This window comes from Neovison vison, chromosome 4 (genome assembly GCF_020171115.1).
Source record: "Neovison vison isolate M4711 chromosome 4, ASM_NN_V1, whole genome shotgun sequence".
In the NCBI taxonomy this organism is placed as follows: domain Eukaryota; kingdom Metazoa; phylum Chordata; class Mammalia; order Carnivora; family Mustelidae; genus Neogale; species Neogale vison.
The window spans coordinates 15661606-15675821 of NC_058094.1; the positions used below are offsets into that span (position 1 = coordinate 15661606).

Genomic DNA, 14216 nt, shown 5'->3' on the forward strand with positions numbered 1-14216 from the left:
TAACTGACCATTAATGTCACTTTGTAAAATATTAGACTTCAGAGATACTTGAGGTTGGCATAAAGGAGTCTATCCAGATGATCCTTGTGCTCCGTCAGGAATGATGCTGGTCTTAGCCATGGAGCCAGTCCAGGAAATCCTTAGATTTTCCTGTAGAACACTGTGATCCTTCCAGTAAAAAATTGTCATCTTCGCATTTGCCTCCTCACTGTCACCTGGAAGCTCTATGTGTTCGACCTCTTCTTCCTCTTGCTCATTCCCAGGTGGGGCAGATGCAGATTCTGAGACAACAGATTGCCAATGAACTCAATTATTCTTGTCGGTTTGACTCCAAACATCTGGCAGCCGCTCTGGAGAATCTCAATAAGTAAGTGCCTGCATTCAAAACAGCCATCCAGGGGCCTGGATTGTTCATTATCGATTAGCACCCCAATTTCTTCAGTACTTATCCTTTTACCCTCTTAGGGTAAGAAGGCTGTCTGAATTCAGAGCCTGCTGTCCCAGGGATAATCAAATCTGTCTTTATAAGCCTCTTTCCTCAATCTTGTCCCTTGGTCTTGCTCTCTCTATTGATGAATTCGTTTATTTAGTCAACACCTAGTTATCACTTAATACACATCAGACATTGTGCTAAAAGACTTGTACAGATTAAGAAAGCAATTATTACCAAAATCCACACCTGGATTTCTGTAGGACAGAACATCCGGAGGGCTGTTTGAAGCATGCTAATTACCAGGATTGGCTATGGGCACACGTCCCAAAGTACAGTCATATCCTCCACCTCCCCAGCAACGGGCTCTCATTCCCAATCTCTACTTTAGAATAAGTAATCTCTTCTTGCCAGTCAATAAGTCAGTGCTTTTGACAAAGCAGGTATTGAAAACAGTTCCATCAATTCATAAAAACTGGAACAGCAAAAGCATTCGATTTGGGTTAACTACAAAAGATAAAGTAATTCTAGATCACGTTTTCCACTGAACAACCAATCACGGGTATGGAAATTAAGAATTAGGAGGATCAAGCCCTCATTTTACAAATGAAACCAAGGCCTGGAAAGATCACATCATAGCCTGTGTTAACTGTTGGATGAATTGTGTTCATCTCTAACGTTTATCCCTGTTCTGTGTTGTTTTGTTTTTCTTCACATAGGGCTCTCCTGGCAGATATTGAAGCCCATTATCAGGACCCTTCACTCCCTTACCCCAAAGAAGACAACACGCTCTTATATGAGATCACAGCCTATCTGGAGGCAGCTGGCATCCACAACCCATTGAATAAGGTCAATGACTCAAGTATGGAGTGGAGTGGCAGGAGATGGATGGTCCCCAAGGAGATCTGGCCCAGAGAGCAGATCACTTGCTAAAATATTGGGAGAGCCTGGGTTCTAATCCCAGAACCTCCAAGCTCTTAAGCCCCCTCCCTTCCTGAGTTCGTTTCCCACGAGTAATAGGATAATCATGCTTTTCCTCTCTGATGCAGGCCATGGGAATCAGGTGATACCATGTTTGCCACGGTTTCTTAAAAAGTTAGATACTCTTATTATAGGAGATCAGTTTGGGGTTTGTCTGGGGTTTCTTATTTGAACTGCTGCTAAGTGATGGCATGGATTCGTGGGGCCCAAAGATGCTTCCCTCATGGCTGACAGTAATCACAGCCATAATCGGGGGCCACAGACTGCCTTCTGCAAGTCTGACTTCCAAAAACCTCTGTGAACTGAAAGGTTTTCACCAAGTTTATGCCAGATCTTACATGGTGGCAAAACTTGTCCCAAACTGACATAAGGCTGTTTGTACTTATACGAATATTCATGTTTTGATGCAGAAATACTGATGAATTTGATGATAGGGTGATACCCTGGACCCTATATGATCTTTCTAAAACCTGTAAAATAGGAAATCTGTATGATCCCCTGGGTTTTGGACAAAAGCTTGTGAACCTAATCAGCAGCTAACAATTTATGAGTGCTCACCTTGTGCGAAGCCCTGTTAGTCCCGACTGTGGGTGATGTCCTGTCATCTCAGCAGCCCCATGAAATGGGCCATCGTCGGGTGAGGAACTTGAGGCTCAGAGCCTGATGACTTCCCCAGGGCTCCACACGGGCGAGCACTGGAGGCAGGCAGTCCGACCAGAGCCAAGCCTCCCCGGGAGCGGAGGGAGGGAGGGAGGTGGCTGGGTATGCCCGGACCATACTGTGTGCACCGAGCAAGCGAGGAGACTGCTCCGTGACATGTCCCATCCTCACTCATCACCCTTTTCCCTCTCCCTTTGGGAATGACATGAAGAGGATCTGAGGGGAAAGTAACTGCTCATCTCCAGACAAAATTGTTTCTTTCCCAGAAGGGCTCATTTTTATATAGGTATTTATGTTTGCAGGGATCAGTGGTGTTACATCAGACTCTGCAGGCAGCAGATCAGTGGAACCATCCCTGTTTTCGGTAGCTTGAAGAGCAAAATGAAAGAAAATGGAAGCTTTCCGTTTGAACATGGGTTCTGCAGTATTGTGCCTTGGGAAGAAGCCATCAATTTTTCTTACCTTTCTCTTTCCAGATATACATCACAACAAAGCGCTTACCCTACTTTCCAGTTGTCAACTTCCTATTTTTGATCGCACAGTTGCCAAAACTTCAGTACAACAAAAACCTAGGTACTGTATGGCATTCCTTACAAGAAGTCACCGAAACACAGTAATGGATTAATACCTCACAAACCAGCTCTTTGTATGGAGAATGCCGTGTCACCGATGAGATCTTTCCTTAGTCAGAGGCATACTGATAAAATGCATGACTTTGAGCCTGTGAAGTACAATGTCTCTTCGTGAGGTGTAGACAGTGGATTTACCATTAACCAAATGTAGTCCACCCTTAACTTCCAAAAATTAATTAACCAACTTGTAAAAGGTGTGGGATCTTTGCTTCTCTTGTTAATGTTTAGGCAGCTGATGGTGGTGTGAGAGAAACTTCCTTTGGTTACTGTCCCATTCTCAGGGGTGCCGTGTGCCTCCCGCATAGCAGGAGCTGCGGTATGAAAAGTAACAGTACAGTGAAGGCAAGATTGACACAGGCATACCCCCAGTACTTTACGAGGTCTTTACCTGTGATGACGTGTGAAACTCTTTGGTACAAACAGACTACCGAAGTCTTTCATTATGTTTGTCCTGTGCAGTCACAGAACCTCAAATATTTTTTGCCATTGATCACTTTATTTTGACTATTTTTATAAACACTTTTCTAAGAGTTTCCCAGGTCTGTCTTCTGCCGCCAAACTTTGTATCACAGTTGAGCTTTGTCAAATCCACTATCAAGTTTAATTTACTTTAAAAGTATCCTAGCGCTTTCCTGTAAATGTGCTACTTCTTTCTTTTTTTTTTAAGATTTTATTTATTTACTTGACAGACAGAGATCACCAGTAGGCAGAGAGGCAGGCAGAGAGAGAGAGAGGAGAAAGCAGGCTCCCCGCCGAGCAGAGAGCCCGATGTGGGGCTTGATCCCAGGACCCTGGGATCATGACCTGAGCTGAAGGCAGAGTCTTAACCCACTGAGCCACCCAGGCGCCCCTAAATGTGCTACTTCTTAACCAGCAATTTCAAAATGAACTTCTTCCTTGAGCTATTTCCCCTTCCTATTCCATAAACTTTTTAAGGATAAAGATGTGGAATGGCTATAAGGTTTTTATTCTCTTATTCAGAAATACTCCTTGATTCCAGACACAGCTCCCATAAGAACATGCCCCTGCCGCAGAATGCAGAGCACGGTGGCCCCCGGTAATACTGCTGGTGGGACTGAGGGACGAACGTGAGTCCGGATTCCGGCTCCACCAGCACTCACCTGTGTGACTTTGGCCAAGTTACTCAACTCTCAGGCCAACTGGATTTTTAAAAATACCTAATACATTACAAGGCACCAGAATAAGCGCTGCCCTGATGCTAAGTCCTTTTCTGTATATTGGTCAAAATCAACCTAAAGAACCACCCCAGGGTGGACTTGGGAGTTTATCTCAAGAGCCGTGTTGTCCCGCTGTTGTCTCTGTGTTAGAACTAAACAAGAATACGTGACCCTTTATAATGATGGACTGTCAGTGCATGAAAGATAATCTTGTCTTCATCAAAGACTATTTGTTCACTGGCCTCATTCTTAGCTGCTTATAGGAAGCATTTCACTATTCCATCGAATTCCAGATCTTTAAACAAAACAAATAAACCCCTTCATGTTTTAGAGATGTTCCTATATCTGACAACAGTTCTTTTCATGAATTAGATTGTGTTAATCTGAGAGGCAAAATAATGAAAAGTAGGAATAGGAAGAAATGTCAGGGTGTTTGGAGACCCAGAAAACACGAATGTAACCTTGCTGTGTGTCGCTCTCAAGACTGATCTAAGAAATGCCTGCCTGCCTTAGGCTGTCTTCAAGGCACAACCTCTGTGGGCCACATTGAGAGAGGAAGGAAGCTTTTGTAAGCATCGCTGCTGCTGTCCACCTGGAAAGGGTTATTTCTCCATGTTCTGATTACCATCATTGTCTGGTACACTGGGCATTGAGTAAATTCAGAGTTGCCAAGACCCAGGTTAGGGAAATCAGGATAACTTGTTTGGGCATCTCGGGTTTAAGTAAGGGATGGCCCAGTCTTCACAAGAATCCAGATGCAGGATCTGAAAGCCTGTCTGCCTAACGCCTTCTCCAAAGTGTTATACATTTTACATCCCAGAAGCATTTGGCAATGTTAGTCTTTTCAATTTTAACCGTTCTAATGGTGGTATGTGGTATCTCATAGTTTTCATTTACCTTCCCCTAATGATTCATGATATTGAGCACTTTTTCATATGCTTTTTGGGTATTCTTTCTATCTTTAAGTGTCTGTTCAAGTCTTTTTCCTGTTTTTAAATTAGGTTAATAGCTTTTTTTTTTTTTTTTAATCACTGAGTTGTAAGAGTTATTTATATGTCATGGATACAAATTCTTTATTAGGTACTGAATTTTTCTCACAGACTCGGGTTTACCTGTTCATTTTCTTGCTGGTGACTTTGATGAGCAGAAATGTTCAATACTAATAATATCTGATTTATCCAGTTTTCCTTTATAATTGTCCTTTGTGTATCGTAAGAAATCTTTGACTAACCCTAAGGTCATGAAGATAGTCTATGTTTTGTTTTGTTTTGTTTTGTTTCCTAGAAGCTTTGTGGTCTTCGCTCTTACACTGAGGTCTGTGGTCCATTTAAAATTACTTTCTATGTACAGTGTAAGGATATCCAGTTTCAGCACCGTTTATTGGAAAAATTTCTCATTCTCCATTAAATCGTTGGGGTATCTCTGGAAATTCAATTGTTCATATAAGGGTGGGATTATTTCTGGATTTTCTCTTCTGTTCCATTGATCTCTTTATCCTATGCCAAGACTGACTTGATTACTATACTTTATAATAAGTCTTGAAATCAGGTGATCTAAGTCTTCTAATTTTGTTCTTTTTCAGTATTGTGTTTCCCCTCAAAGAGTCTAAGCTCTAGCTCCTGGACCCTTGTAGCCATCTGGGCAGAAGGCCAAGGTCTCCAGATTGGGGAAGAAATTCTTTGTGCAAAAACCAGTTTTGGTGCTCACTCTCTCCCACATTTCCTTCTTTCTAGTGTCTAGGCTCCTGCAGATCTTTTATTGTATAACGTTCAACATAGTGTTTAAAGATACTTCTTAGTTACGTTATCCAAGATTTAAACTGCTTTCATTTAAGAGAGCAGTTCAGCACATCTAACACTACTATGCTGCCACTAACAGAAGATGCTTATAGGTAACATTCACCTGCTCATTTACCTTCATTTATAACTTTCAACTTTCCTACAATGGCACGTATTACCCAAAAGAGACAGTGATGGTGATTATAAAAATCAGTCACCATCACCATTGTTACTATGTTGCATCAGACCACCAGAAGCCCCCACCGACCCCAGGCCCAATTCAAATGAGTCCAGAGTTGTCATTCCCTCCAGATAGTCATCTGCTGGCAGTGGTGCGGTCCCCAAACACTTTGTTGATCACAGACATGGCCACTGAATGAACATCACCAAAGGCAAGCACTCTGCTTAATGGTCTAATTCCTCCGTTGTCGCTCCTTGCAGGAATGGTCTGCCGGAAGCCTGCCGACCCCGTGGACTGGCCGCCCCTTGTCCTGGGACTGCTCACCCTGCTAAAGCAGTTTCACTCCCGGTACACTGAACAGTTCCTGGCGCTGATCGGCCAGTTTATCCGCTCCACAGTGGAGCAGTGCACAAGGTACCGAAGGAATTAATGTTACGGGGGGCCGGGGACCTTGCATTCCAAATTCCTCTCATTACCTCCCTAGTGCAGATGGGAATTCACTGCTTACCCTGCTGTGCACAGCAAGTCAGGGCTCACCTTGTTGGCTGGAACCAAAGGTGCACCCATCCTTTGTCACCCTGCTGGGGAAGCCCCCTCAGTGCACTCCACAGTGATTTGGCAAGAATGAGCAAGTCGTGACCAGGATTAGCGACCCCCATGGGGAAGACAGTGCAGGCCTGTTCCTTTGCTGTCCTGGACACTGAGCTCAGGGAGCCCAAGCTGTCCAGCTGGGGCACTGGCTTGGGATGGTCTCATACCCTTCAGTGGGAGTCAGGGAGCACATCCATGTCAGAGCCTGGGCACAGCCCAGGGTGGCAGTGTAGGAGGGAACAGAAATCACACGTAAGTTCCTATCGGATACAAGGTTCATAAACCTTTTTTCTCTCACCCTACCCCGCCAAAATGTGGCTTTTCTGAGATAGAAAAAAAAAGTTATTTGCATGAGACGCTGGGTCCTGAGCCTCCTCAGTTACCCTAAAGGTAGGCAGGCACCTAAATAAATTCCTCGGGCACATTGCACATACAAAGTCGGGAAGACTACCGCTTGGTCACTTTGGTCAGTTTAACTTAAAAACTAATGGGACCTCACAAAGCAGTCCTCATCAGACATGATTTCAGAGTCCATTTAGTTAACCTTCCACCCAGGGCGTGAATCGGTGCCCAGACATCCCTGGCAGGAGTCCTCCAGCCTCTGCTGGGATCCGGCCACGGGTGAGGCACCATCACATCTCAAGGCAACACTGGATGCGTGTGGCTATGGGCCTGGCCCCAGAAGTCACTGATTGTGACGTGTGGAGAATTTCATCCTGTCTCTGAATTGTCACTCGTGCCTTCCTCTATGCTCTGAAATTAGAATAAATGTAGTCTCCTTCCCTTGCTTCACCCCACATTGTGGAATCAGGCTGCTGCCTTAGGTCTCCTTTTCCTTTAGATAAGCTGCTTCTACCCATTCCTATACCTGTTCACCACGCTGTGACTGCTCACCGTGTCTGTGACCTCTTCTGGGGGTTCCAGTTGGCTATCGACCCTCTTCTGTACATTTTCTGTGGCTTCCAAGCTTGTACTGAGATTCCAAAAACAGCCAACCCCTTGGGAGAACTGCCCGGGCCCCCAGTGGAGTGCAGGGCAGCTAAAATTGTAGTACCAGGTTCTTGACATCTGTTGGATACACCTGGCTCATAGTGACCTTGCATTCTTTTTAAATCCTGACATCTTTTCCCCAAGAGCCTCAGTCAGTAGAGTTCTTCCCCATCTTAGTTAATGGACTGAACAACAAACACACGCTGGATGTTTTTCTAGGACAGGTGGTGAGATTTGCTTCAAACATCACACTTTTTAATAACTGAAACACAGAAGGTAGTTCGGAAGGGTAGGGAAGTCTCAGGGATGAGATTGTAGTGATGACAAAATGAGGTCGGTTGCAAAGGAATACGGGAGGCACCTAGAAACCTAATGCTGGGTCTGGGCTCCAGACCATGGAAAGGGAGCCAAGGACCAAGTTCAAGTCCGTACAGGGGTATTGGGAAGAAACCTCCACACCTGCCACCCCAGCTCATAGCTCCCCATCTGTCAAGAATTGGGAAGTCCTTTAGACTGGTTGTTCCTCACTGATGACTGTTACAAAGTGTGGCTGTGGCGCAGCATGTTTCTGGAGACCCTGAGAGAGGTTCTCAGGAGGCAGGTGTTGCTGCGGCTCTGGGTTTCTCATCTGGCTAAGGGAAGTGACATAAGGAACCTGGGATGCACAGAGGTCCTTTCCCTTCCCTCACCGTGAGCAGAGCAAGTACAGACACAGCCCTGGCCACACACCGAAAGGTCCGGAGCTGTGGCAACTTTCCCAGGTGTAATCACTCTTCAGCCTTCTTTTCAAGAGCAAAAAATCATCAGGGAAATAGGTAATCCAGTTTCATGAAATCCTATATTAATCAGAAGATGCCAGTCTGTACCTAAGTTGGAAATAATTTTAAGACCTAAAGTTCCCTTCGATGTGCAGAAAGAATGTGAGCTCCACAAGACTGTCACAGCCTTTGCTGCATTCCCTGCCCCAGAACACTGCTTGGCAACACCGTGGTTGTATCAATGAACAAGGAGGATCGCATAGAGAAAGTCACTAGATGCTGTAGGTGTTTGACACCTTCCAGTACAGATTAGCTGCCGCTACAGTCAAAGATGCTGGAAACAGATAAAGACAGGACGCAGGCCCTCAAGGAAGCCCCCACACAAACAACTGAAGATGTTAGAGGAGTCTTGGGGGCAGATACTAAGTATGATGAAAGCCTAAGTGCCCAGAGGAGTCAGGGAGGAGGGAGGACTTCCAAAGAGGGCAGAACCCAGGCTGGAACTGGAAGAGGGCCTAGAAGTTTACTTTCAAGTACATGGACAGAGAAAACTGGAGCAACAGAGACCAGTGGGGTGGGAATGTGTGGCCTGTTCAGGGACCTGCGGGCCGATGAAGATGAATCGTGGAGGGCTGAAGGGGGTGAGGGGGAGGAGGCTGGACAGCCCGCGGGCGCCATGTTTGGAGGCCCACGGGAACCAGTCGGCGCAGACCTTATCCTCTGGGTCGTGTTCTGGAGATCAAGAGGGGGTTCAGAGACTGGCTTCCCCTTTGACTTGACTAATCTGTCGTTGGAATTTAGAGGCTACAGTAACAAGGTTTAAGTCCTCGTCTGCCAGTTTGGGAGCTGGCGTTCGTGCTTCTGGTATGTTCTATCGAAAGGCCCAGTCGGACGGGCCTGGCTCTTCTCTTAATGACTAACTTCTGTTTGCCCCTGGCGCTCAGGCACTGTAACTGCCCAGGTTTTACACAGGAGAAGCCTCCTCTCATTAGCAAGGGCGGAAGTGTTGAGAAAGCACGTGAAGGAGCGAGCGGACTTACCCTGCCCCGTGCGAGGCCGTGAGCTGATCCAGAGTGTTCTCCGTTGCAGCCAGAAGATCCCTGAAATGCCTGCGGACGTCGTGGGCGCCCTTCTGTTCCTGGAGGATTACGTCCGGTACACAAAGCTGCCGAGGAGGGTAAGCACCGCAACATGACACCATAGCCCTTGCTGTGGAAAGATGGCGTTAGGGTGGCCCCAGACTCAACGGGAGGGCGCCCCACTAGCCCGCGTTGGGGGGCTTCCCCGAGCCCCTGCTCTGACCCAAGGCTGCGCGGCGCTGCGGCGCGCCTCGCACAGCACTTCCCCACTCCTCTCGCTCTACCACGCCCTTGTCTTGTCAGCAGCGCACCCGGTTCCAGTCGGGCTTCCGGTTCCGGTTCTGGTTCCGGTTCCGGTTCCGGAGCCGCTCAGGTGGGCAGTCCTGGAGGGAAGTCGTGAGGAGGCCGGGTCAGGGATATAGTTCTGTGGTTGGTTGGTTCCTGTCCCCAAACACCTGGGTCCCACAGCAGATTTGGTTACGATCACACCGCAACTAAAATACTTGGCCAGAGTCTCCAAAAATGGCTTTGTTTTACCCTCTAAGATATTCTTTCCTTTATCTGTCTCACTAGTAATTCCACTTTGATAAGTTTCCGCTCGAAGGGCAGAGCTTGATACTAAAAATAAGACTTTGGATAAATTCTGAAAAGCCATTCTGATTTTTTAAAATTAGTGGGTTAGGGATCAAAGACACCCCCCCTTTTTTTAAATAACAAAAGCGAAAGACTACTTTTTTAAAAATTAGCAACAGCGTACTTAGTAGTGAAGCTAACACCATTCCCATTAAAGTCCGCGCTCTAAGAGTAATATGGCCATACTGACTCTGGCTGCTACTTTTGTCATTCAGGCTCAAGGCAGTAAAATAAGAAGTGAGCATTTTTTTTTTTTTTAAGATTTATTTATTTATGAGAGAGAGGGCGTGCACGGGCAAACAGAGTGGTAGGCAGAGGCAGAGGGAGAAGCAGGCTTCCTGCCGAGCAAGCAGCCGGATGTGGGACTCGATCCCACGACGCTGGGATCATGACCTGAGCCGAAGGCAGCCGCTTAACCAACGGAGCCACCCAGGGGTCCCAAGAAGTGAGCATTTTAAAATGCATAAAGAAAGAAAGAAATTTGTATTATTTATTGAGGATGTAATTGTCTTCCTTGAATCCCCACTAGAATCATGCAGAAAACTATTAAAATAATAAGCTTACAAAACTGATTAGATAATGTACAAGGTTGATACACTAATAACCAATTCAAAAATAGGATGTGAAAAATATTCCACTTGCAGAATTAACAAATAGGCAGGAGTTATAACCTCTATAAGAAGGGCAGTTTAGAAAAAAATAACAGTTTAGAAAAAGCTAAAAATTCGTAAGTCCATCTCTGAATGAGGAAACTCAAATAGTCGTTCTTATTAGATTCTAGGTTTAGGGGGTATAGCTCAGTGGCAGAGCATTTGACTGCAGATTCTAGGTTTATTGTGGCTCCAACCAAAATCCCAGATAATTTTTTTACCTTGGCGGGGGGGAGACTTTTTTAAAATTTTCTACACCTCAGGCCAATAGTAGAATTTTTAAAAAAGAAAATATTAGAACATACCAAATATGTAAAAATACTATAGAACTACAAAAATCAATAGTGTGGTACTGGTATGAAACCCAATAGATGGATTGGTAGATCAGAATATGTAGTCTATAAACAAATCCAAGTGTATACTGTTGTACCTGAGGAAAAGTAGCCTCTCTAATAAGGGGAGAAAGGGAATATTTTAGTCAACATTGCTGGCACAGTTCATTATTTGGTTAAAAATTAGCCACTTAGTCTATTTCCATCTTTCATGTATCAAAATAAATTATAGATCATTTGGAAAATGGAACCAATAAATTCAGAAATTTTATACAAATATGTATGAGCTCTCAGAAATTTCTAGATAAACAACAAAGGAGGAAACCATAATGAAAATTTAGAGATCTGATCTCTTATGAATGCTGAATGTAATGACACAATTCTGTTAAATGTCTCTTAATTTTAAAAAAAATGGGGGAAAATATTAACAAAGGACTGGTTTTCTTGATGTTCTTCTAGATGAATAAGAAAGAGATAACCAATCCAATAGAAAACAAAAACAGAAATGGGCAAGGGATAGTAACAGGCAGTTTTCAGGAAAATAAATACAAATAGTATTTGTAAAAATGTTTGACCTTAATTCAAGAGTCACAAATCAAAATAACAGTAAGATTACTGTTTCCACCAACCCAGTTTTTTACTCCAGTTGATAAAAAGTTAAATGCTGGGCTCCCACTGCATGGCAGGCTTTGGAGAAATAGGACTTCTCAGTACTGTCAGTGGTGGTGTAAATTGTTTATCCTATAGGAGGGCAGTTTGGCTTTATTTAAAAAAAAAAAACAACTTGTCATATACTCACCTGGTCCCAGCAATTCAACTGCCTAGAATTTATCTGCTGGATATATGTGCAAAAGTTCACAAAGATGTGTGTGCAAGGATGTTCATTAAGATTTAGCAGAGGTAAAGGACACAAGATTATGTGATCCTAATTTTGAATGTGTTTGTGCGCGTACACACACGTATGTGTAAATTAGAGGGATTCATTATAGAACAATTACCAGGTTTAGTTTTGTCTAAGGGGTTAAGATGAGAGATGATTTTTTACATTCCTCTATTTGCTAAATTTCCTCTAAGTAGCAGGTGATACCTTTATAATCAGAAAAAACAAACACTGCTTTTAAAAAATACCCATTTCTAAGAGTTGGAGGTCACCTGGCTCTACATTCTACCCATTCACCCTCCTCCACCCCTCTCAGTGGTTCCCCTAAGAAGAATTAAGGAATGCATGCTTTTCAGGCCTTTCCTCCTTTTCCCTCTCTGGCCTGTCACTTGTGACATGCTGTCCTTCTCCTGGTGGGTCATCAGTGAATTGTAAGGTGACCCAAGATGACCTCTTCGTACTTCCCAGAGGCCTGTGCATTCCTAACAGATCCAAGTGCCTCTGAGAACCAAGGAGGAGGCAGGAAGCGTTGTACAGCATTCCCTCAGATAGCAGTGCCAAGAAGTTAGACCCCGGGGTGGGGAACAGTGGAAAACAGAAGCCAACAGTTTCAAGGAGCGGTCCACCTCTGTGAATCCAGCGCTCCCCTGACTCCCCTTGCTCCAAAGCAGGTTTTAATTTAACTTTCATGTGGAAAATTCTGAACTTCTGAATTATAACACTATGAGTAATTTAAGGTTTCTGTTTCATGGTTTTAGGTTGCTGAAGCTCACGTGCCTAATTTCATTTTTGATGAATTCAGAACAGTACTGTAAACTTTTTTGGCATCTGCTTCTTCAGTGAAAGGGTTGTCTTTAAATCTTCCCATTACTAAAAGGAATTTAGAAGCGAAGAAACTCAGCTGCTCATAGAACTGCCTTTTCCCCCTTAATTGTGGGAAACATCAGATATTCCAAGATGTATCTCATGGCGCTAGTTAATATATAAATATTGTTCAAATCATGGTATTATATGCAATTTGTATCATGGAGAAGCAGAACACGGTTTTGTACTGCCTCTTATAAATGCTGAATGTCATACATATAAATCCATTTAGTTTTATGTTCTAAAGAACTATTTGTTCAACTCTGGATTTTCAGTAAAATAGTATTGCCAGTACCCAAAGTTCTCATTCTGCCTGTGATTACAAAGTTGTATATTCATCCTGTTAAAAAAAAAAAAAAAAAAAAATCTTCCAGAAGGTAAGAGGTATGTTGGGTCGGTCCCTTGGATACACCCACAACAGGCCGGCAGGCGTGTGGTGAGAGCTGGACCAGTAGCAAACACAGAGACCATGCAATCAGTGGACCACATACCATGGAAATTTCTTGGTGTCTGAGGCTCACTGTCCTCTTCCAATCAGAGACCCTGGGGGGTTCTCAGTATTCCTTCTGTAGGTCTCCCCAGCTTCACCTGCTTCTTCCATCCTCCCTTCCTCAGCAACCTAAGCCCCAGCCCAGTGGTCCAGCCTACTGGAGGCTGAGCACAGCATTTTATAAGCGAATTGTTGCGCACCGGGACGCTGGTACGGTACATGAGAACTTAGCCAGTCAGTCCATGGCCATCCTACGGCCACATCTCAAAAATACCTTGTTGTATTCATTTGTAATCAGTAACTGCATGAAGTGAGATATTTGGTTCTATGTGAAAATGGCCCCCAAAGAAAGCCAGCTGCTAAAAAGGCCTGATCTGACAAAGTGAGTTGTTTTTTTTTTTTTAAGATTTTATTTATTTATTTGACAGAGAGAGATTACAAGTAGGCAGAGAGGCAGGCAGGCAGAGAGGTGGAAGCAGGCTCCCTGCTGAGCAGAGAGCCCGATGCGGGACTCGATCCCAGGACCCTGAGATCACGACCTGAGCCGAAGGCAGCGGTTTAATCCACTGAGCCACCTAGGCGCCCAGGGGACTTTCACAGAACCGAGCGAATGGGTCCACCGTATGCTGCTAAAATGAGGCAAATGATGTATATGACTGACACCACGAGCGATTTGGCTAGTGACCAATCCTCAATGAAGACAACTGACAAGGTAAAAAAGAGAAGTTTTTGTTATAGAAGCTTCTTAAGTTCTTTCTGCCCTTATCATTATAATCTGAAGTAGTTATGTAACATTCCAAGGTGTGTGTTACTGCTCTTTCGGGGGGAGTGACTTTAGTGATATTTAGGGATTTGCTGAAATTTTATGATACCTTTCTGATGTCCACAGTCTCTTCAAATATATGAAAACTCAGTGAATTCTGATTTCTAAGCATCATGCCAGATATTACGAATGCTTATTTGTTCATTCACTGCTTCTGTAAGTAATCCTAGCCTGGCGAAGTCATATTATATAATGGAACTTTAAAAGCCCTGACTGAGTTCCTGTGAACCTGGATGGTTTCCAAAGAACCCAGAGGAGAACCTTAAAGTTGCCTCATAGGATACAT

General features: G+C 44.3%; 1 protein-coding gene across 2 annotated transcripts in view; it reads left to right on the plus strand.

The window, feature by feature from the left end:
- The window catches only part of WASHC5 (WASH complex subunit 5), a 59525-nt gene extending 46614 nt beyond the window's left edge, over positions 1–12911 (plus strand). For both annotated transcript variants that reach the window (XM_044244955.1, XM_044244956.1), the window contains exons 24-29: positions 264–367; positions 1150–1279; positions 2548–2644; positions 6101–6254; positions 9269–9356; positions 12512–12911. In XM_044244955.1, the coding sequence (XP_044100890.1) occupies positions 264–367; positions 1150–1279; positions 2548–2644; positions 6101–6254; positions 9269–9356; positions 12512–12568 (630 nt within the window). In that variant the 3' untranslated portion in view covers positions 12569–12911. The remainder of the gene's footprint in view (positions 1–263; positions 368–1149; positions 1280–2547; positions 2645–6100; positions 6255–9268; positions 9357–12511) is intronic.
- The last annotated feature ends 1305 nt before the right edge of the window (positions 12912–14216 follow it).